At 61.1% G+C, this 21,022-nt stretch overlaps 1 protein-coding gene across 2 annotated transcripts; it reads right to left on the minus strand.

The window, feature by feature from the left end:
• LOC138734340 (epithelial discoidin domain-containing receptor 1-like) lies at window positions 1-19,863 on the minus strand. Of its 2 annotated transcripts, none has more exons than XM_069881947.1 (17): window positions 19,766-19,863; window positions 18,060-18,162; window positions 16,809-17,037; window positions 15,441-15,588; window positions 14,935-15,037; window positions 14,284-14,470; window positions 12,203-12,449; window positions 11,233-11,316; window positions 11,016-11,158; window positions 10,339-10,528; window positions 9,199-9,282; window positions 8,461-8,630; window positions 6,977-7,077; window positions 5,777-5,944; window positions 4,650-4,884; window positions 3,017-3,166; window positions 1-1,466 (listed from the first exon to the last, which is right to left on the minus strand). In XM_069881947.1, the coding sequence occupies exons 1-17, from the start codon at window positions 19,830-19,832 to the stop codon at window positions 1,248-1,250; spliced, it is 2,628 nt and encodes an 875-aa protein (XP_069738048.1). In that variant the 5' UTR covers window positions 19,833-19,863; the 3' UTR covers window positions 1-1,247. The 2 variants fall into 2 exon arrangements, with proteins under 2 accessions (XP_069738048.1, XP_069738047.1); XM_069881946.1 differs by having other exon boundaries at window positions 11,004-11,158.
• Window positions 19,864-21,022: the final 1,159 nt, after the last annotated feature.

Consider the following 21,022-nt stretch of genomic DNA (forward strand, 5'->3'; position numbering starts at 1 on the left):
AAAATCTTTATATATTAATGTAAAAAATCTCCCTTTCAGCACCAAATATTTACAGCCCCCCCCAAAGGTTAATTAGGGGCCCGTTAATTAGGGGGGGGCGGGAGTCAGTAGTGGTGGGGTCGGCCAGGGAAGAGGAAGAGGAAGAGGAAGAGGAAGAGGAAGAGGAAGAGGAAGGAGGAGGAAAAATGAGGAGGAGGAGGAAGAGTGAGAAAGAGGAAGAAGAAGGAGGAGGAGGAGGAAGGAGGATGGAAATGGGGAGGAGGAGGTGGAAGAGGAGGAGGAAGGAGGTGGAAGAGAAGGAGGAAGATGAAGGCTGAAGGAGAAACTTGAAGAGGATGAAGGAGGAAGTTGAGAAGGAGGAAGGAGGAAGTTGAGGAGGAGGAAGGAGGAAGCTGAGAAGGAGGAAGGAGGAAGTTGAGGAGGAGGAAGGAGGAAGTTGAGGAGGAGGAAGGAGGAAGTTGAGGAGGAGGAAGGAGGAAGTTGTGGAGGAGGAAGGAGGAACTTGAAGAGCAGGAAGGAGGAACTCAAGGAGGAAGTTGAGGAGGATGAAGGAGGACCTTGAAGAGGAGGAAGGAGGAAGCTGAGAAGGAGGAAGTTGAGGAGGAGGAAGGAGGAACTTGAGGAGGAGAAAGGAGGAACTTCAAGAGGACAAAGGAAGAACTTGAAGAGCAGGAAGGAGGAACTCAAGGAGGAACTTGAAGAGGATGAAGGAGGAACTTGAGGAAGAGGAAGGAGGAACTTGAAGAGCATGAAGGAAAAACTTGAGGAGGAGGAAGGAGGAACTTGAAGAGGATAAAGGAGGAAGTTGAGGAGGAGGAAGGAGGAAGTTGAGGAGGAGGAGAGAGGAACTTGAGGAGGAGGAAGGAGGAACTTGAGGAGGAGGAAGGAGGAACTTGAGGAGGAACTTGAAGAGGATGAAGGAGGAAATTGAGGAGGAGGAAGGAGGAAGTTGAGGAGGAGGAAGGAGGAACTTGAGGAGGAGGAAGGAGGAAGTTGAGGAGGAGGAAGGAGGAAGTTGAGGAGGAGGAAGGAGGAACTTGAGGAGGAGGAAGGAGGAACTTGAAGAGCAGGAAGGAAAAACTTGAAGAGCAGGAAGGAGGAACTCAAGGAGGAACTTGAAGAGGATGAAGGAGGAAGTTGAGGATGATGAAGGAGGAACTTGAAGAGGAGGAAGGAGGAAGTTGAGAAGGAGGAAGGAGGAAGTTGAGAAGGATGAAGGAGGAACTTGAAGAGCAGGAAGGAGGAACTCAAGGAGGAACTTGAGGAGGACGAAGGAGGAAGTTGAGGAGGAGGAAGGCGGAAGCGGAGGGGGAAGCGGGGGGAGCCCTCAGTGGAGGCCGTGGTGGTGGCGGAGCAGGCGGTGCAGGAGCTCGAAGGAGGGTCGGTCGCCGGCGTCTCGCGCCCAGCAGCGCCGCATCAGGGCGTGCAGGGGGGGGGGGGCAGCCGGGGGGGCACGGCAGGTACTCCTGGGGGGAACTGGCCGTACTGGGAGGGACTGGGAGGCCCCTCCCGCTGCTCCCAGCCCCCCCAGTGTCACCCCCGGGCCTCCCAGTCCCCTCCCAGCGCCTCCCAGTGCCTCCCAGTGCCCCTAGTCCCCTCCCAGTCCCCTCCCAGTGCCTCCCAGTCCCATCCCAGTCCCCTCCCAGTGGCCCCATTCCCCTCCCAGTGCCTCCCAGTCCCATCCCAGCACCTTTCAGTCCCTCCCAGTGACCCCTAATACTCTCCCAGTGCCTCCCAGTCCCCTCCCAGTGCCTCCCAGTCCCCTCCCAGTCCCCTCCCAGTCCTCTCCCAGTGCCTCCCAGTCCCCTCCCAGTCCCCTCCCAGTGCCTCCCAGTCCCCTCCCAGTGCTCCCAGTCCCCTCCCAGTGCCCTCCCAGTGCCTCCCAGTGCCTCCCAGTCCCCTCCCAGTGCCTCCCAGTCCCCTCCCAGTGCTCCCAGTCCCCTCCCAGTGCCCTCCCAGTGCCTCCCAGTGCCTCCCAGTCCCCTCCCAGTACCTTCCAACTCCTCTCAGAGACCCCTAGTGCCTCCCAGTCCCCTCCCAGTGCCCCTAGTCCCCTCCCAGTCCCCTCCCAGTCCCCTCCCAGTCCCCTCCCAGTCCCCTCCCAGTGCCTCCCAGTCCCCTCCCAGTCCCCCCTAATCCCCTCCCAGTCCCCTCCCAGTGCCTCCCAGTGCCCCCAGACCCCTCCCAGTCCCCTCCCAGTGCCCCCCAGTCCCCTCCCAGCGCCCCCATTCTCCTCCCAGTCCCCTCCCAGTGGCCCCATTCCCCTCCCAGTGCCTCCCAGTCCCATCCCAGCACCTTTCAGTCCCTCCCAGTGACCCCTAATACTCTCCCAGTGCCTCCCAGTCCCCTCCCAGTCCCCTCCCAGTCCCTCCCAGTGCCCCCCAGTCCCCTCCCAGTGCCCCCCAGTCCCCTCCCAGTGCCCCCCAGTCCCCTCCCAGCGCCCCCATTCTCCTCCCAGTCCCCTCCCAGTGGCCCCATTCCCCTCCTAGTGCCTCCCAGTCCCACCCCAGCACCTTTCAGTCCCTCCCAGTGACCCCTAGTCCCCTCCCAGTCCCTTCCCAGTCCCCTCCCAGTGCCTCCCAGTCCCCTCCCAGTACCTTCCAACCCCTCTCAGAGACCCCTAGTGCCTCCCAGTCCCCTCCCAGTCCCCCCTAATCCCCTCCCAGTCCTCTCCCAGTGCTCCCAGTCCCTCCCAGTGCCCCTCAGCCCTCTCCCAGTGCCTCCCAGTGCCCTCCCAGTCCCCTCCCAGTCCCCTCCCAGTGCCTCCCAGTCCCCTCCCAGTGCCCCTAGTCCCCTCCCAGTACCTTCCAACGCCTCTCAGAGACCCCTAGTGCCTCCCAGTCCCCTCCCAGTGCCTCCCAGTCCCCTCCCAGCACCTCCCAGTGCCCCTTTTCCTCTCCCAGTGCCCTCCCAGTCCCCTCCCAGTGCCCCTAGTCCCCTCCCAGTCCCCTCCCAGTCCCCTCCCAGTCCCCTCCCAGTGCCCCCCAGTGCCCCCCAGTGCCCCCCCAGTGCTCACCTGGCGTCCCTGGGCGCGGAAGTGGTGGCCGGCGTTGGCGATGACCTGCTGGTCGCTGAGGCGGCCGTAGGGCTGCTGGCGGCACCGCGTCAGAACCTCCCAGAGGGTCACCCCGAAGGCCCACGCGTCGCTCGCGGGGGTGAAGGTGCCCTGGGCAGGGGAAAAAACCCTTCAGGTGGCCCCAAATCCTCTCGATTCCACCTAATTCTGCTCCAAATTCCCTTCAGACGTCTTCAAACCCTCTTGATTCCCCCCAACTCTCCAAAAATTCCCATCAAAAGTCCCCAAATCCTCTTGATTCCCCCCAATTCTCAAAAAATTCCCATCAAAAGTCCCCAAATCCTCTTGATTCCACCCAACTCTCCAAAAATTCCCATCAAAAGTCCTCAAATCCTCTTGATTCCCCCCTATTCTCCAAAAATTCCCATCAAAAGTCCTCAAATCCTCTTGATTCCACCCAATTCTCCAAAAATTCCCATCAAAAGTCTCCAAATCTTCTTGATTCCACCCGTTTCTCCTCAAATCCCACCCAAATCTCTCCAAATCCCATCCCAACATCCACAAATCGTACTCAAACATCCACAAATCCCAACCAAACATCCCCAAATCCCAATCAAAGATCTCCAAACGCCCTTAATTCCCCTCATTTCTCCTCAAATCCCACCCGAATGTCCACAAATCCCAACCAACCATCCAAAACCCCAACCAAACATCTCCAAATCCCACCCAAACATCCTAAAACCCACCCAAACATCTCCAAACCCCAACCAAACATCTCCAAATCCCAACCAAACATCTCCAAATCCCAACCAAATGTCCACAAATCCCAACCAAACATCCTAAAACCCAACCAAACGTCCTAAACCCCAACCAAACATCTTAAATCCCACCCAAACATCTCCAAATCCCACCGAGACGTCTCCAAAGCCCCTCGGCTCCCCCCATTTCTCCTCAAATCCCATCCAAACATCCACAAATCCCAACCAAACATCTCCAAACCCCAACCAAACATCTCCAAATCCCAACCAAACATCCTAAAACCCAACCAAACATCTCCAAACACCAACCTAACATCTCCAAATCCCACCCAAACATCCTAAAACCCAACCAAACATCCCCAAATCTCAACCAAACATCTCCAAATCCCAACCAAACATCTCCAAACCCCAACCAAACATCTCCAAATCCCAACCAAACGTCTCCAAATCCCACCCAAACATCCTAAAACCCAACCAAACATCTCCAAATCCCAACCAAACATCTCCAAATCCCAACCAAATGTCCACAAATCCCACCCAAACATCCTAAAACCCAACCAAACATCTCCAAATCCCAACCAAACATCTCCAAATCCCAACCAAACGTCCTAAAACCCAACCAAACATCTCCAAATCCCAACCAAACATCTCCAAATCCCAACCAAACGTCCTAAAACCCAACCAAACGTCTCCAAATCCCACCCAAACATCTCCAAATCCCAACCAAACATCTCCAAACCCCAACCAAACATCTTAAATCCCAACCAAACATCTCCAAATCCCACCCAAACGTCCCCAAATCCCACCGAGCCGTCCCCAAAGCCCCTCGGCTCCCCCCGTTTCTCCTCCGGTCCCAGCCCCGGCCCCCGGCTCACCATGAGGATGCACTCCCAGGCCATCCAGCGGATGGGGAGCAGGGCCCGGCCCCGCACGCGGTAGTAGTCGTTGCCGTAGAGGTGGCGGCTCATGCCGAAATCGGCCACCTTGACGGTGAAGCCCTCGCCCACCAGGCAGTTCCGCGTCGCCAGGTCCCGGTGGACGAAGTTCAAGCCGGACAAGAAGCGCATCCCCGACGCGATCTGGGCGCCCAGGTGGAGCAGAGTCCGCAGGCTGGAGGAGACGGGGTTGGGGGGGGTCAGCGGGGTCTGAAAGGTCTTCTAGGGGGTCCTAACGAGGTCCTGGGGGGGCCTAATGAGGTTCTAGAGGGGTTCTGGGGCGTCTTAGAGGGGTTCTGGGGGTGCTTAGAGAGGTTCTGAGGTTCCTAGAGGGGTCCTGGAGGTTCTTAGAAGGGTCCTGGAGGTGCTTAGAGAGATTCTGAGGTTCATAGAGGGGTCCTGGAGGTGCTTAGAAGGGTCCTGGAGGTGCTAAGAGAGGTTCTGGAGATCCTAGAGGGAACCTGGAGGTGCTTAGAGGGGTTCTGGGGTTCCTAGAGAGGTCCTGGAGGTGATTAGAGGGGTCCTGGAGGTGCTTAGAAGGGTCCTGGAGGTGCTTAGAGAGGTTCTGAGGAGGTTAGAGGGGTCTTGGAGGTGATTAGAGGGATCTTGAAGGTGCTTAGAGAGGTTCTGTGGGTGCCAGAGTGATCCTGGAGGTGCTTAGAGGGGTCCTGGAGGTGCTTAGAGAGGTTCTGGGGTTCCTAGAGGGGTCTTGGAGGTGCTTAGAGGGGTCCTGGAGGTGCTTAGAGGGGTCCTGGGGTTCCTAGAGGGGTCCTGGAGGTGCTTAGAGAGGTTCTGGGGTTCCTAGAGGGGTCCTGGAGGTGCTTAGAGAGGTTCTGGAGATCCTAGAGGGGTCCTGGAGGTGCTTAGAGAGGTTCTGGATGTGCTCAGAGAGGTTCTGGTGGTCCCAGAGGGATCCTGGAGGTGCTTAGAGGGGTCCTGGGGGTCCCTAAAAGGATCCTGGCATCTCTAGAGTTGTCCTGGGGGTCCTTACAGGGGTCTTGGGGGGGGGTTCTACATCTCCCCTGGGGGTCCCTAGAGAGGTCCTGGGGGGGGGGGTGTCCCCCTACCTGAGGGCGTCGCCGCTGGGTCCCCCCAGGAACTGGTGGAGGTCCCCGTGCTCCATGTACTCGGTGACGATGCAGAGGGGCCCGGCCCCCGCGCACACCCCCAGCAGCCGCACGATGTTGGGGTCGCGCAGCCTCCCCAGCGTCCGCGCCTCCTGCAGGAAATCCCGCCTGCCCCCCCGGAGCCTCTTGATTCCTCCCAGTTCTCCAAAAATTCCCATCAAAAGTCCTCAAATCCTCTTGATTCCCCCCAATTCTCCAAAAATTCCCATCAAAAGTCCCCAAATCCTCTTGATTCCCCCCAACTCTCCAAAAATTCCCATCAAATGTCCCCAAATCCTCTTGATTCCACCCAATTCTCCACCAATTCCCATCAAAAGTCTCCAAATCCTCTTGATTCCCCCCAATTCTCCAAAAATTCCCATCAAAAGTCCCCAAATCCTCTTGATTCCACCCAACTCTCCAAAAATTCCCATCGAAAGTCCCCAAATCCTCTTGATTCCACCCAATTCTCCAAAAATTCCCATCAAAAGTCCCCAAATCCTCTTGATTCCCCCCAATTCTCCAAAAATTCCCATCAAAAGTCCCCAAATCCTCTTGATTCCCCCCAACTCTCCAAAAATTCCCATCGAAAGTCCCCAAATCCTCTTGATTCCCCCCAATTCTCCAAAAATTCCCATCAAAACTCCCCAAATCCTCTTGATTCCACCCAATTCTCCAAAAATTCCCATCAAATGTCCCCAAATCCTCTCGATTCCACCCAATTCTCCACCAATTCCCATCAAAAGTCTCCAAATCCTCTTGATTCCCCCCAATTCTCCAAAAATTCCCATCGAAAGTCCCCAAATCCTCTTGATTCCACCCAATTCTCCAAAAATTCCCATCAAAAGTCCCCAAATCCTCTTGATTCCCCCCAATTCTCCAAAAATTCCCATCAAAAGTCCCCAAATCCTCTTGATTCCATCCAACTCTCCAAAAATTCCCATCAAAAGTCTCCAAATCCTCTTGATTCCTCCCAAACCCCTTTGATCCCCCCCAACCCCCTCTGATCCCCCCCAAACCCCTTTAATCCCCCCCCAAACCCCTTTGATCCCCCCAACCCCCTTTGATCCCCCCCCAAACCCCTTTAATCCCCCCCCAAACCCCTCTGATCCCCCCAAACCCCTTTAATCCCCCCCCAACCCCCTTTGACCCCCCCCGTACCGGGCGTTCTTGGAGGCGTCGGGCCGCAGCACCTTGACGGCCACCAGCAGGGGGCGCCCCGGGGGCGGCGCCTCGGGATCCTCCACCTCGCACAGCAGCACCTGGGGGGGCGTGGCCTCAGCACGAGGGGGCGGGGCCTCCGCCCTGGGCTCAGCGGAGGGGGCGGGGCTTGTCTCCTGGGGGCGGGGCTTGTCATATAGGGACATCACTTGTCTGGAAGGGGGCGTGGCTTGTCCTCTAGGGGGCGTGGGTTGTCCTCTAGGGGCGTGGCCTGTTCATAAGGGGCGTGGCTTGTCTGGAGGGGCGTGGCTTTCCCCTCTAGGGGGTGTGACATGTCATTTGGGGGCGTGGCTTCTCGGTAGTGGGCGTGGCTTTGTCTGTAGAGGGCACTGCTTGTCCAGAAGGGGGCGTGGCTTGCCCAGAAGGGGGCGTGGCTTGCCTAGAAGGGGGCGTGGCTTGTCCAGAAGCATTGAGGTTTGTCTATTAGGGGGTGTGGCTCGTCTATAAGGGGTGTGGCTTGTTTGGAAGGGGGCGTGGCTTGTCCAGAAGGGGGCGTGGCTTCCCTAGAAGGGGGGTGGCTTGCCTAGAAGGGGCGTGGCTTGCCTAGAAGGGGCGTGGCTTGCCTAGAAGGGGCGTGGCTTGCCTAGAAGGGGGCGTGGCTTGTCCAGAAGCATTGAGGTTTGTCTATTAGGGGGTGTGGCTCGTCTATAAGGGGTGTGGCTTGTTTGGAAGGGGGCGTGGCTTGTCCAGAAGGGGGCGTGGCTTCCCTAGAAGGGGGGTGGCTTGCCTAGAAGGGGGCGTGGCTTGCCTAGAAGGGGCGTGGCTTGCCTAGAAGGGGCGTGGCTTGCCTAGAAGGGGCGTGGCTTGCCTAGAAGGGGCGTGGCTTGCCTAGAAGGGGCGTGGCTTGCCTAGAAGGGGCGTGGCTTGCCTAGAAGGGGGCGTGGCTTGCCTAGAAGGGGGCGTGGCTTGTCCAGAAGCATTGAGGTTTGTCTATTAGGGGGTGTGGCTCGTCTATAAGGGGTGTGGCTTGTTTGGAAGGGGGCGTGGCTTGTCCAGAAGGGGGCGTGGCTTCCCTAGAAGGGGGGTGGCTTGCCTAGAAGGGGGCGTGGCTTGCCTAGAAGGGGCGTGGCTTGCCTAGAAGGGGCGTGGCTTGCCTAGAAGGGGCGTGGCTTGCCTAGAAGGGGCGTGGCTTGCCTAGAAGGGGGCGTGGCTTGCCTAGAAGGGGGCGTGGCTTGTCCAGAAGCATTGAGGTTTGTCTATTAGGGGGTGTGGCTCGTCTATAAGGGGTGTGGCTTGTTTGGAAGGGGGCGTGGCTTGTCCAGAAGGGGGCGTGGCTTCCCTAGAAGGGGCGTGGCTTGTCTAGAAGGGGGCGTGGCTTGTCTAGAAGGGGGCGTGGCTTGTCTAGAAGGGGGCGTGGTTTGTCTAGAAGGGGCGTGGCTTGTCTAGAAGGGGGCGTGGCCTGTCTGGAAGGGGGCGTGTCTTACCTCTCCGAACTGCCCCTCCCCCAGCTTGTCACGGAAGCGCAGTCGGGCGCGGGGAAAGGCCGGGAGGGGGGGGCTGGGGGGGGGGCGGGGGGCGGGGCCGGCGAGCGAGTAGGCGGAGCCTCCGGTGACGTCGGCCTCGGCGTAAGCCCCTCCCCCCAACTCGGGGGCGCCTGGAGAGGGGGGGGAGGGGGGCTTAAAGGAGGGGGAGGGGCTTCACATGGGGAGGGGCTTAACAAGGAGGGGGAGGGGCTTCCACATGGGGTAGGGGGTTAATAAGGAGGGGGAGGGGCTTATGAAGGAGGGGAGGGGCTTGTGAAGGAGAGGGAGGGGCTTAATAAGATGGGAGGGGCTTAATAAGGAAGGGGAGGGGCTTCCAAAGGAGAGGGAGGGGCTTACTGAGGAGGGGGAGGGGCTTAATAAGGAGGGGAGGGGCTTAATAAGGAGGGGAGGGCTTAATAAGGAGGGGAGGGGCTTAATAAGGAGGGGAGGGGCTTGATAATGGGGCTTAATAAGAGGGGGAGGGGCTTGATGAGGAGGGTGAGGGGCTTATAAGGAGGGGAGGGGCTTAATAATGGGGCTTAATAAGAGGGGGAGGGGCTTGATGGGGAGGGGAGGGGCTTAATAATAGGGAGTTAATAAGAGGGGAGGGGCTTAATAAGAGGGGAGGGGCTTAATAAGGGGGGAGGGGCTTAATGAGGAGGGGGAGGGGCTTCCAAGGGGCCTGCGGGACCGTCTCACCGTCGGTGTTGAGGGGTTTGAGGCCGGGGGGCGGCGAGGAGGCGCCCAGCAGGAGGTCGGTGGTCGCCGTGGCCAACGCGGCTTCTGGGGGGGGAGGGGGGGGGTCAGGGCCGGAGCCACCAGGGTCACATCGACCCCGGGGGGCAGCCGGATGCCAAAGGTCCATCCACGTGGTCACCAGGCGGCTCCACGCGGGCTCCAGCCAGCCGGCCACCGCTCCCATGAGGTCTCCGTCCAGCTCCACGTGGGCTCCATCCATCCATGGGGTCTCCATCCAGCTCCACATGATCTCCATCCATCCATCCATCCATCCATGTGGTCTCCATCCATCCATCCATCCATCCATGAGGTCTCCATCCATCTCCACGTGGTCTCCATCCATCCATCCATCCATTCATGGGGTCTCCATCCATCTCCATGGGGTCTCCATCCATCCATCCATCCATCCATCCATCCATGGGGTCTCCATCCATCTCCACGTGGTCTCCATCCATCCATCCATCCATCCATGGGGTCTCCATCCATCCATCCATCCATCCATGGGGTCTCCATCCACCTCCACGTGGTCTCCATCCATCCATCCATCCATTTGTGTGGTCTCCAACCATCTCCATGTGGTCTCCATCCATCCATCCATCCATCACTCCCCGTGTGGTTTCCTTCCATCCATCCATCCCCATGAGGTCTCCATCCATCTCCATGTGGTTTCCATCCATCCATCCATCCACCCATCCATGAGGTCTCCATCCACCTCCACGTGGTCTCCATCCATCCATCCATCTCCATATGTTCCCCATCCCTCCCCTTGAGATCTCCATCCATCTCCACATGGTTTCCATCCATCCATCCATCCATCCATCCATGAGGTCTCCATCCATCTTTATGTGGTTTCCAACCATCCATCCATCCTTCTATCACTCCCTTTGAGGTCTCCATCCATCTCCATGGGGTCTCCATCCATCTCCATGGGGTCTCCATCCATCCCTTCCTCCTCTTGAGGTCTCCATCCATCTCCACGTGGTCTCCACCCCTCCCCACATGGTCTCCATCCGTCTCCGTGTGGTCTCCATCCATCCCCACGTGGTCTCCCTCCATCCCCACGTGGTCTCCATCCACCCCCACGTGGTGTCCCCCCCTCACCGTGTCCAGGAGGGGCCGGTGGCCACGCTGGCCAGTGCCTGGTGGGCTCCTGGTAGTCGCCGTGGCTCGGGGGGATCCGCTCGTAGCGAGGAGGCCCCCGCGACGCCCCCGTCGCGTTGTTGATGACGATGGTGTCACCGGGAACCGAGAGCTGCACCCGCAGCTCGTCCTCCGAGGGCCTCCGGTCACCCTGGGGGGGACACGACCTTCAGGAGGACCCGGGGACTCGTCCAGGGCCCCAAAATTCTCTTCAAAAGTCTTCAAATCCCATGAATTCCACCCAATCCTCCAAAAATTCCCATCAAAAGTCCCCAAATCCTCTTGATTCCCCCCAATTCTCCAAGAATTCCCATCAAAACTCCCCAAATCCTCTTGATTCCCCCCAATTCTCCAAAAATTCCCATCAAAACTCCCCAAATCCTCTTGATTCCACCCAATTCTCCACCAATTCCCATCAAAAGTCCCCAAATCCTCTCGATTCCACCCAATTCTCCAAAAATTCCCATCAAAATTCTCCAAATCCTCTCGATTCCACCCAATTCTCCACCAATTCCCATCAAAAGTCCCCAAATCCCCTTGATTCCCCCCAATTCTCCAAAAATTCCCACCAAAAGTCCCCAAATCCCCTTGATCCCCCCAACTCTCCACGAATTCCCCCCTCTGACCTTCCCCAGGACCTTCTTCCAGAAGCTTCTCCAGAGGATGAGGACGATGACGCCCACCAGGAGCAGGATGATGGTCACCAGGCACCCGACGAGGCTCCTCGTGGGGCCCTCCTCGCCCTTGGCCGCCGGGCGTCCCCCTCTGGCTCCCTCGGTGGCTGCGGAAGGACACGGCGGGGCTTGGACCTCCTTCTCCTGCCTCGTTAAGCCCCCGTTCGAATTAACGACTTACTCCAGGGGGTGAGGTTGGCGGCCGCGGTGACGTCCCCGGGGGTCTCCGGGCTGCTCAGGGTCCCCATCGGCTCCTCCACCACGTCTACAGGGAGATAAACCCCCTCCGGGGGCGTTAACGAGGCTGCTAACGAGCTCACCAGGAGCGACCAACCACCTCAAGGCTTGACAACCCACCTCGAGATCCAACCAAGCCCCTTGAGATCCAACCAACCCCCTCGAGATCCCACCAACCCCCTCGAGATCCCACCAACCCCCTCAAGATCCAACCAACCACCTTGAGATCCAACCAACCACCTTGAGATCCCACCAACCCCCTCGAGATCCAACCAACCCCCTCAAGATCCCACCAACCCCCTCGAGATCCAACCAACCCCCTCGAGACCCCACCAACCCCCTCGAGATCCCACCAACCACCTCGAGATCCAACCAACCACCTCGAGGCTCAACCAACCACCTCGAGGCTCAACCAACCACCTCAAGGCTCAACCAACCCCCTCAAGATCCCACCAACCACCTCGAGGCTCAACCAACCCCCTTGAGATCCAACCAACCCCCTCAAGATCCCACCAACCCCCTCAAGATCCAACCAACCCCCTTGAGATCCCACCAGCCACCTCAAGATCCCACCAACCACCTCAAGATCCCACCAACCCCTTCAAGACTCAACCAACCACCTCAAGGCTCAACCAACCCCCTCAAGATCCCACCAACCCCCTTGAGATCCAACCAACCACCTCAAGGCTCAACCAACCCCCTCGAGATCCCACCAACCCCCTTGAGATCCAACCAACCACCTCAAGACTCAACAAACCCCCTCGAGATCCCACCAACCACCTCAAGGCTCAACCAACCACCTCGAGATCCCACCAACCCCCTCGAGATCCCACCAACCCCCTCGAGATCCCACCAACCCCCCCGAGATCCCACCCTTTGGAGGAGACGGCAGCCCGGGGGGGCGTGGAGCTCACCTGAGAGGAAGGTGACCTCGCTGAAGAGCAGCCACTCTCCGCTGAAGAAGAACCGACACTGGACGATGAGGCCCAGGTGGCCCCCGAGGGGGACGGTGACCGAGCGGGCGCCGAGGTCCCTGAAGGTCCCGTCCGGGCGGTGGGCGACCCTGGAGGGGTCCCAGGAGGAGCTCGAGCTCCTCTTGAAGCGACATTCGACCTCCTCGAAGAGGCTGACGCCGCGCGTCTGCTGGTTGTTGCAGTGAACCTGGGGGCCACGGACACCGGCTCATGGGAAGGTCTGGGCCCCGCGAGAAGGTCTGGGCCCCACGAGAAGGTCTGGGCCCTACGAGAAGTCCTGGATCCTACGAGAAGGTCTGGGCCCCGCGAGAAGGTCTGGGCCCCGCGAGAAGGTCTGGGCCCCGCGAGAAGGTCTGGGCCCCGCGAGAAGGTCTGGGCCCCGCGAGAAGTCCTGGATCCTACAGAAAGTTCTGGACCCTACGAGAAGTTCTGGACCCTACGAGAAGGTCTGGATCCTACGAGAAGCTCTGGATCCTACAGAAAGTTCTGGACCCTACGAGAAGGTCTGGGTCCTACGAGAAGGTCTGGGTCCTGCGAGAAGGTCTGGGTCCCGCGAGAAGGTCTGGGTCCCGCGAGAAGGTCTGGGTCCCGCGAGAAGGTCTGGGTCCCGCGAGAAGGTCTGGGTCCCGCGAGAAGGTCTGGGTCCCGCGAGAAGGTCTGGGTCCCGCGAGAAGGTCTGGGCCCCACGAGAAGGTCTGGGCCCCACGAGAAGGTCTGGGCCCCACGAGAAGGTCTGGGCCCCACGAGAAGGTCTGGGTCCTGCGAGAAGGTCTGGGTCCTGCGAGAAGGTCTGGGTCCTACAAGAAGATCTGGGCCCTACGAGAAGGTCTGGATCCTAGGAGAAGGTCTGGACCCTACGAGAAGGTCTGGACCTTATGAGAAGGTCTGGGCCCTATGGAAAGGTCTGGATCCTACGAGAAGCTCTCATCCAACAAGAAAGTCTGAACCCTACGAGAAGGTCTGGATCCAACAAGAAGTCCTGGATCCTACAGAAAGTTCTGGGCCATACGAGAAGGTCTGGACCCTACAAGAAGCCCTGGACCCTACAGGAAGGTCTGGATCCCATGAGAAGTTCTGGACCCTACGGGAAGCTCTGAACCCTACGAGAAGGTCTGGATCCTACGAGAAGGTCTGGACCCCACGGAAAGTTCTGGATCCTACGAGAAGCTCTGGATCCCGCGAGAAGTCCTGGATCCTACAGAAAGTTCTGGGCTGTACGAGAAGGTCTGGATCCTACGAGAAGGTCTGGGCCCTACGAGAAGGTCTGGGCCCTACGAGAAGCTCTGGATCCCACAAGAAGGTCTGGATCCTACAGAAAGTTCTGGACCCTTCAAGAAGGTCTGGATCCTATGAGAAGGTCTGGGCCCTACGAGAAGCTCTGGACCCCACAGAAAGTTCTGGATCCTACAAGAAGATCTGGGCCCTACGAGAAGGTCTGGATCCCATGAGAAGGTCTGGGTCCTACGAGAAGGTCTGGGCCCTACAGAAAGTTCTGGACCCTACGAGAAGGTCTGGATCCTACGAGAAGGTCTGGGCCCCACGAGAAGGTCTGGATCCTATGAGAAGGTCTGGATCCTACGAGAAGATCTGGATCTTACGAGAAGTTCTGGGCCCTATGGGAAGGTCTGGATCCTATGAGAAGTCCTGGATCCTACGAGAAGTCCTGGATCCTACAGAAAGTTCTGGACCCTACGAGAAGCTCTGGATCCTACGAGAAGGTCTGGGTCCTACGAGAAGGTCTGGGTCCTACGAGAAGGTCTGGGTCCTACGAGAAGCTCTGGACCCTACGAGAAGCTCTGGACCCTACGAGAAGCTCTGGACCCTACGAGAAGCTCTGGACCCTACAAGAAGCTCTGGATCCTACAAGAAGCTCTGGATCCTACAAGAAGTCCTGGATCCTACAGAAAGTTCTGGACCCTACGAGAAGCTCTGGATCCAACGAGAAGATCTGGATCCCACGAGAAGCTCTGGGCCCTACAGAAAGTTCTGGCCCCAAGCCCCTCGGCCGCCTTCTTTCCCACCTGCAGAGCCTGGAAGGTTCGGATCTTCTCGAAGTGGAACTCGAGGTCCACGTGGGGCCTGGGCCCCGGGGGCCGTCGCCACCCCACGTAGTCGTAGCCCGGCCAGAGGCGGCGCTCGCGGCTCCTCCGGAAGTCGTCGAGGCCCACGACCCCGTCCACCAGCTGCCCGAGACCTCCGAACTCCAGCCTGGGGGGACAGGGGACGCCTGGAGATCTCGGATCCTCCATCCAACCACCCCAGGAACCGACCTGGAGGTCCAAGAAGCTCCTGGAGATCTCGGATCCTCCATCCAACCACCCCAAGAACCGACCTGGAGGTCCAAGGAGCTCCTGGAGATCTCGGATCCTCCATCCCACCCACCCAGGACCCACCAGGAGGTCCAAGGAGCTCCTGGAGATCTCGGATCCTCCATCCAACCACCCCAGGAACCAACCTGGAGGTCCAAGGAGCTCCTGGAGATCTCGGATCCTCCATCCAACCACCCCAGGAACCAACCTGGAGGTCCAAGGAGCTCCTGGAGATCTCAGATCCTCCATCCAACCACCCCAGGAACCAACCTGGAGGTCCAAGAAGCTCCTGGAGATCTCAGATCCTCCATCCCACCCACCCAGGACCCACCAGGAGGTCCAAGGAGCTCCTGGAGGACTCACTGGCCAATGCTGAATCCATCGTAGGTGGAGTCGTTGAGGACAACGGGGCCTGGATCGAGGTCCATCACGTGTCCTCGTGGAGCCGTGTAGGACAGGAGACCAGCTGGAGGTAGAGGACGTCACCGTGGGGTGGGACGTGGGGCTGGGGATCCACCAGGGGGTTGGAACATGGGGCTGGAGGGTCAGCAGGGGGTTTTGGAGGGACGTGGGGCTGGGGGGGGATCCACCACGAGGACGTGGGGATGGAGACCCACCAGGGGGTTTTGGAGGGACGTGGGGCTGGGGATCCACCACAGGGGTTGGAACGTGGGGCTGGGGGGTCACCAGGGGGTTCTGGGGGGACGTGGGGCTGGGGATTCACCACGAGGACGTGGGGATGGAGACCCACCAGGGGGTTTTGGAGGGATGGGGGGCTGGGGATCCACCGCAGGGGTTGGAACGTGGGGCTGGGGGGTCACCAGGAGGGTTCTGGGGGGACGTGGGGCTGGAGATCCACCAGTTCTCACCGTCCCAGGGGCACCCGTAGAGCTCGAGGCGCAGACAGACGCTCATGGGCCGCGGGGCGCGGGGATAGACCCGCAGGGCCAAGGCCACCGGGGGCGGCGCCAGGTCCTTCAGCACAACCCCCGACGGGTCCTCGTTGCCACCGATCACCTGCGGGTCACCTCAAGGTCCCCAAGATGTTCTTGGTCTCCTCAAGGTCCTGGTCACCTCAAGGTCTTGGTCATCTCAACCCCCCAACATCCCCAAGATCCTCGAGGTTCTCGGTCACCCCAACACCCCACGATCCCCAAGACCCTGGAGATGTCCCCAAGGTCCTGGAGACGCACCCCAGCCCCCCACAACGTCCCCAGGGCCCCCAAGATGTCCCCCAGGCCCCCATGATGTCCCTAAGTTCCTGGTCACCTCAAGGTCCTGGTCACCCAAAGGTCCTTGGTCACCTCGATATCCCAATATCTCCAAGGGCTCCAAGTTCCTGGTCACCCCAACATCTCCAAGGTCCCCAAGATGCCCCCAAGGCCCCCACGACGTCCCCAAGGCCCCTGGTCACCTCAAGTTCCTTGGTCACCCCAAGCTCCTGGTCACCTCAAGGTCCTGATCACCTCAAGGTCCTTGGTCACCTCAAGGTCCTGGTCACCTCAAGCTCCTGGGTCACCTCAAGCTCCTGGTCACCTCTAGGTCCTGGTCACCTCTAGGTCCTTGGTCACCTCCAGGTCCTGGGTCACCTCTAGGTCCTGGGTCACCTCCAGGTCCTGGGTCACCTCCAGGTCCTGGGTCACCTCCAGGTCCTTGGGTCACCTCTAGGTCCTGGGTCACCTCAAGTTCCTTGGTCACCTCAAGGTCCTGATCACCTCAAGCTCCTGGTCACCTCTAGCTCCTGGTCACCTCAAGCTCCTGGTCACCTCAAGCTCCTGGGCACCTCAACGTCCTTGGGTCACCTCAACGTCCTTGGTCACCTCAACGTCCTTGGTCACCTCAAGCTCCTGGTCACCTCAAGCTCCTGGGTCACCTCAAGCTCCTGGTCACCTCAAGCTCCTTGGTCACCCCAAGCTCCTGATCACCTCAAGGTCCTGATCACCTCAAGGTCCTTGGTCACCTCAAGGTCCTGGTCACCTCAAGCTCCTGGGTCACCTCAAGCTCCTGGTCACCTCAAGCTCCTGGTCACCTCAAGCTCCTTGGTCACCCCAAGCTCCTGATCACCTCAAGGTCCTTGGTCACCTCAAGCTCCTGGTCACCTCAAGCTCCCTGGTCACCTCAAGCTCCTGGTCACCTCAAGCTCCTTGGTCACCTCAAGCTCCCTGGTCACCCCAACTCCCCGCCGTCCCCACGGCCCCCGTGCTGCCCCCACGGCCCCGTGCTGTCCCCCCGGCCACCTCGTGTCCCCATCGGTCCCTCCAGGGCGTCCAGCGGTGCCGGTCGCGGCTGTAGCGCAGCCGGTAGCCGTGGGCGAACTCGCGGCCGCGGCCGCCCGCGTGCCGGCCCTGCGTCCCCACCAGCGTCACCACGTGAAGCCGCCCCAGATCCACCTCCAGGAACTCCTGCTCCTCCGGGAAAACCGGCCCCGCGGGGCACCAGGCGCCGTCCCCGTCGCTGCGGCCCAGCCTGGGGACACGGGGACAGCGGGGACACCCGCGGTGGCCCCAGCGGGGGACGTCGGGAGGGGCTGGGGAAGCCCAGGGGATGAGGGGACCTTCTGGGGACAGCGGGGACACCCGTGGTGGCCCCAACTGGGGACGTCGGGAGGGGCTGGAGAAGCCCAGGGGATGAGGGGACCTTCTGGGGACATCGGGGACACCCGCGGTGGCCCCAACTGGGGACGTCGGGAGGGGCTGGAGAAGCCCAGGGGATGAGGGGACCTTCTGGGGACATAGGGGACACCTGTGGTGGCCCCAACTGGGGACGTCGGGAGGGGCTGGAGAAGCCCAGGGGATGAGGGGACCTTCTGGGGATGTCAGGGACACCTGTGGTGGCCCCAGCTGGGGACGTTGGGAAGGTCTGGAGAAGCTCAGGGGACACAGGGACCTTCTGGGGACACCATGGAGACCAAGAGTGGGGACATCGGGATGTCCTGGAGAAGCCCAGGGGACAATGGGACCTTCTGGGGACACCAGGGAGGCTTGGGGACACCACAGAGGTCAAGGCTGGGGACACTGGGGTGTCCTGGAGAAGCCCAGGGGACAATGGGGACCTCCTGGGGACATCGGGGACACCAGTGGAGGCCCCAACTGGGGACACTGGGAGGTCCTGGAGAAGCCCAGGGGACGTGGGGACCTTCTGGGGACGCTTGGGGCCACCCAGGGGCCGTGGGGACAGCCGGGAGGGCCAGCGGGAGCCGGGGACAGGGGGACATGGGGCCGTCCTGGGGCTCCCTCGAGCACCGCAGGGAGAGGTGGCTCCGTCGGGGACCCCTTGGGGACAGCGGGGGGGCCCTGGGAGGGGTCGCCGGGGGGGTGGGGGGTGGGGACAGGGTCATACTGGTCTCTACTGGTCTCTACTGGTTTCTACTGGTTTCTACTGGTTTCTACTGGTCTATACTGGTCTATACTGGTCTATACTGGTCTATACTGGTCTCTACTGGTCTCTACTGGTCTCTACTGGTTTCTACTGGTTTCTAGTGGTCTCACCGGCCGTGGCGGGCGGCGGTGGAGTCGGCCCAGGCGCTGGAGGCCGAGAGGCGGCTGTCGGGGATGGAGCCCGACTCCATGCCCAGGGCAAAGCGGCACCTGCCTGGGGACACGGGGACATCACAGGGACACCGGGGGACACTGGAGGGACAGGGGGGCAGGGGGACATTGGGGACATGGGGACATGGGGACAGTGGAGGGACACGGGGACATGGGGACACGGGAGGGACACGGGGACATTGGGGAGACTGGGGACATTGGGATATGGGGACATGGGGACACTGGGGACATGGGGACACTGGGGACAGTGGAGGGACACGGGGACAGTGGAGGGACACGGGGACAGTGGAGGGACACGGGGACACTGGAGGGACACGGGGACATTGGGATATGGGGACACTGGGGACACTGGAGGGACACGGGGACACTGGAGGGACACGGGGACACTGAGGACATTGGGATATGGGGACAGGGGGACATTGGGATATGGGGACATGGGGACAGGGGGACATGGGGACAGTGGAGGGACACAGGGACATGGGGACACTGGAGGGACACGGGGACATTGGGATATGGGGACACTGGGGACACTGGAGGGACACAGGGACACTGGAGGGACACGGGGACACTGGAGGGACACGGGGACACTGAGGACATTGGGATATGGGGACAGGGGGACATTGGGACACAGGAGGGACATGGGGACATGGGGATGTGGGGACACTGGGGACACTGGAGGGACACGGGGACACTGGAGGGACATGGGGACACTGGAGGGACACGGGGACACTGAGGACATTGGGATATGGGGACAGGGGGACATTGGGACACAGGAGGGACATGGGGACATGGGGATGTGGGGACACGGGGACTTTGGGATATGGGGACATGGGGACACTGGAGGGACACGGGGACACTGGAGGGCCACTGGAGGGACAGAGGGACAGGGGGACATGGGGACATTGGGGAGGGACATTGGGAACATTGGGATGTGAGGGACATTGGGACACTGAGGACATGGGGACATGGGGATGTGGGGACATGGGGACACTGAGGACATGGGGACACTGGGGACACAGGAGGGACATTGGGACACTGGGGACACTGGGGACAGTGGAGGGACACGGGGACGTGGGGACATTGGGGACACTGGAGGGACACGGGGACATTGGGATATGGGGACACTGGGGACACTGGAGGGACACGGGGACATGGGGACATTGGGGACACTGGAGGGACACAGGGACATGGGGACACTGGAGGGACACAGGGACAGTGGAGGGACACAGGGACAGTGGGACATTGGGATATGGGGACACTGGAGGGACACGGGGACAGGGGGACACGGGGACACCGGGGACACCGGGGACATGGGAGGGACATGGGGACACTGGGATATGGGGACATGGGGACGTGGGGACGTGGGGACACTGGGGACACGGGGGACACGGGGGACATGGGAGGGACATGGGGACACTGGGATATGGGGACATGGGGACATGGGGACGTGGGGACACTGGGGACACAGGAGGGATGTGGGGATGTTGGGATATGGGGACACTGGGACATGGAGACCTTGGGGACATGAGGAGGGACATGGGGACATTGGGACATGGGGACATTGGGGACACAAGAAGGACATGGGGACACTGGGGAGGGACGTGGGGACGCGGGGACGCGGGGACATTGGGGCCACGGGGTCTCACCCAGGTCGAGGTGGCCGTGCAGCCGGCGGGTCCCCAGGGTGACGAGCAGCAGGGGCAGCAGCACCATGGTGACACCTGGGGACGGGGACTGGGGGCACTGGGAGGGACTGGGAGGGGACTGGGGACACTGGGAGGGGGACTGGGAGGGGACTGGGGACACTGGGAGGGGACTGGGAGGGGGACTGGGAGCACTGGGAGGGCTGAGCCCCCCCTACTCCCTCCCAGTGCCTCCCAGTAGCCCCCCCAGTCCCTCCCAGTGCCCCCCAATACTTCCCAGTACCTCCCCAACTCCCTCCCAGTGCTCCCAGTGCCCCCCAGTGCCCCCCAGTGCACCCCAAACGCCCTCCCAGTGCCCCCCCACTCCCTCCCAGTGCTCCCAGTGTCCCCCCACTCCCTCCCAGTCCCTCCCAGTGCCCCCCAGTGCCCCCCCACTCCCTCCCAGTCCCTCCCAGTGCCCCCCAGTGCCCCCCCACTCCCTCCCAGTCCCTCCCAGTGCCCCCCAGTGCCCCCCCACTCCCTCCCAGTCCCTCCCAGTGCCCCCCCACTCCCTCCCAGTGCCCCCCAGTGCCCCCCAGTGCACCCCAAACGCCCTCCCAGTGCCCCCCCACTCCCTCCCAGTGCTCCCAGTGTCCCCCCACTCCCTCCCAGTACACCCTCACTCCCCCCCAGTGCCCCCCAGTGCCCCCCCACTCCCTCCCAGTCCCTCCCAGTGCCCCCCAGTGCCCCCCCACTCCCTCCCAGTCCCTCCCAGTGCCCCCCAGTGCCCCCCCACTCCCTCCCAGTCCCTCCCAGTGCCCCCCCACTCCCTCCCAGTGCCCCCCAGTGCCCCCCCACTCCCTCCCAGTGCCCCCCAGTGCCCCCCCACTCCCTCCCAGTCCCTCCCAGTGCCCCCCCACTCCCTCCCAGTGCCCCCCAGTGCCCCCCTACTCCCTCCCAGTCCCTCCCAGTGCCCCCCCACTCCCTCCCAGTGCCCCCCAGTGCCCCCCAGTGCCCCCCTACTCCCTCCCAGTCCCTCCCAGTGCCCCCCCACTCCCTCCCAGTGCCCCCCAGTGCCCCCCAGTGCCCCCCCACTCCCTCCCAGTCCCTCCCAGTGCCCCCCCACTCCCTCCCAGTCCCTCCAGTGCCCCCCCACTCCCCCCCAGTGCCCCCAGTGCCCCCCCACTCCCTCCCAGTGCCCCCCAGTGCCCCCCCACTCCCTCCCAGTCCCTCCCAGTGCCCCCCCACTCCCTCCCAGTCCCTCCCAGTGCCCCCCCACTC

This window comes from Phaenicophaeus curvirostris, unplaced genomic scaffold (genome assembly GCF_032191515.1).
Source record: "Phaenicophaeus curvirostris isolate KB17595 unplaced genomic scaffold, BPBGC_Pcur_1.0 scaffold_73, whole genome shotgun sequence".
Classification (NCBI taxonomy): Eukaryota; Metazoa; Chordata; class Aves; order Cuculiformes; family Cuculidae; genus Phaenicophaeus; species Phaenicophaeus curvirostris.